The 1521-nt window shown below is 51.7% G+C and overlaps 1 protein-coding gene across 1 annotated transcript in view; it reads right to left on the reverse strand.

Annotated features, from left to right (window-relative positions):
* The window catches only part of LOC104514084 (hippocalcin-like protein 1), a 6411-nt gene extending 5105 nt beyond the window's left edge, over positions 1–1306 (reverse strand). The window contains exon 1 of the mRNA XM_010157630.1: positions 899–1306. Coding sequence (XP_010155932.1) covers positions 899–1276 — 378 coding nt within the window. The 5' untranslated portion in view covers positions 1277–1306. The remainder of the gene's footprint in view (positions 1–898) is intronic.
* Between the last annotated feature and the right edge of the window lie 215 nt (positions 1307–1521).

Consider the following 1521-nt stretch of genomic DNA (forward strand, 5'->3'; position numbering starts at 1 on the left):
AGGGAAGGGGTTGTCAGCCATTGGAAGGGGCTGCCCAGGGAAGTGATCGAGTCACTATCCCTGGAGGTGTTTCAGAGATGTGTGGATGAGGTGAAGGACACAGTTTAGTGGTGGTATTAGCAGTGTTAGTGGTTGAACTTGATGATCTTAAAGGTCTTTTACAACCTAAAGATTCTATGATTCTATCTCAGCTGCAGAGCGGATGGCAAGCAGACCACCGCTGAGGCCAAGCCCCTGCTGGCATGTGGGGCAGGAGCACAGGGGGCTCTGCTCCAGGCACAGCCTATGAGGTGAAGGACACAGTTTAGTGGTGGTATTAGCAGTGTTAGTGGTTGAACTTGATGATCTTAAAGGTCTTTTACAACCTAAAGATTCTATGATTCTATCTCAGCTGCAGAGCGGATGGCAAGCAGACCACCGCTGAGGCCAAGCCCCTGCTGGCATGTGGGGCAGGAGCACAGGGGGCTCTGCTCCAGGCACAGCCTGTTGCCTATGTCTCCAGCCTTTGGGAGATGAAGACACGCTACAGCCTTTCATTCAGAGCTAACGCTGACTCAGATTTGAAGTTTCAAAGTGTTCATTTTGAAATTAATCAGGTCAATAAAATTTGCATTTAGGGTTTTTGATCCCATGAACACCCCATTAAGAAACCCCCAGGGAGAGCTGCAAGACTTTGGCTGCGGGCCAGACGCACAGTGCCCTGCTCATCTTTCAGGCTCTTCTCTCATTTGCACCTCATGGGTCCCATCATGCTCCCCAGTGTTCTTTTGAGGTCCAAGGGTTCAGGACCCTCTCTGGGGTAAGAGGGACCCAGCTCAGCACATCCCTCATCTCCAGCTGTCACAGGGCAAAGAGATTACAGCAACAAATAAAACACAAAATGGAGAAAACGCCTCACCTGCACTATTTCTAGCATTTCCCCACGGCTGATGTACCCGTTGCCGTCCAGGTCGTACATACTGAACGCCCACTTCAGCTTCTGTTCCAGCTTGCCCCGAGAGGTGACGCTCAGGGCGATGATGAATTCCCTAAAGTCAATCGTCCCGTCACCGTTGGTGTCGAAGGTGCGGAAGACATGCTCCGCGAATTTCGACGCATCGCCATAGGGGAAAAAATTGGCGTATATTTTTTTGAACTCCTCCACAGTCAAATGGCCCGTTGGGCAATCTTTTAGGAAGCCTTTGTACCACTCCTGCAGCTCGTGGTCCGTGAACTCAGTGTTCTCGCGCAGGTCCTGGAGCACCTCGGGGCGCAGCTTGCTGTTCTGCTTCCCCATCCTCTTCGGGATCCGGGTTCAGGGGCTGCAAAGTGAGAGAGCATCCTCCTGAGCTCCAGCCCCACTCAGCGGAGAGGGGCTGGGGGTAGGCAGAGCTCTGAGGGAAACACAGACTCTGCCTGGGGCAAGGCAGAAGGAGGAGAAAAAGGATGCTATAGATCACTAGGAAAATACTTCATTTCACATGCCCTATTTTCTTTTCCTCTAGGCTCTCTCCGCTACTAGTATGTTGCAGAAGAAGAAGG

This window comes from Eurypyga helias, unplaced genomic scaffold (assembly GCF_000690775.1).
Source record: "Eurypyga helias isolate BGI_N326 unplaced genomic scaffold, ASM69077v1 scaffold29978, whole genome shotgun sequence".
NCBI lineage: Eukaryota > Metazoa > Chordata > Aves > Eurypygiformes > Eurypygidae > Eurypyga > Eurypyga helias.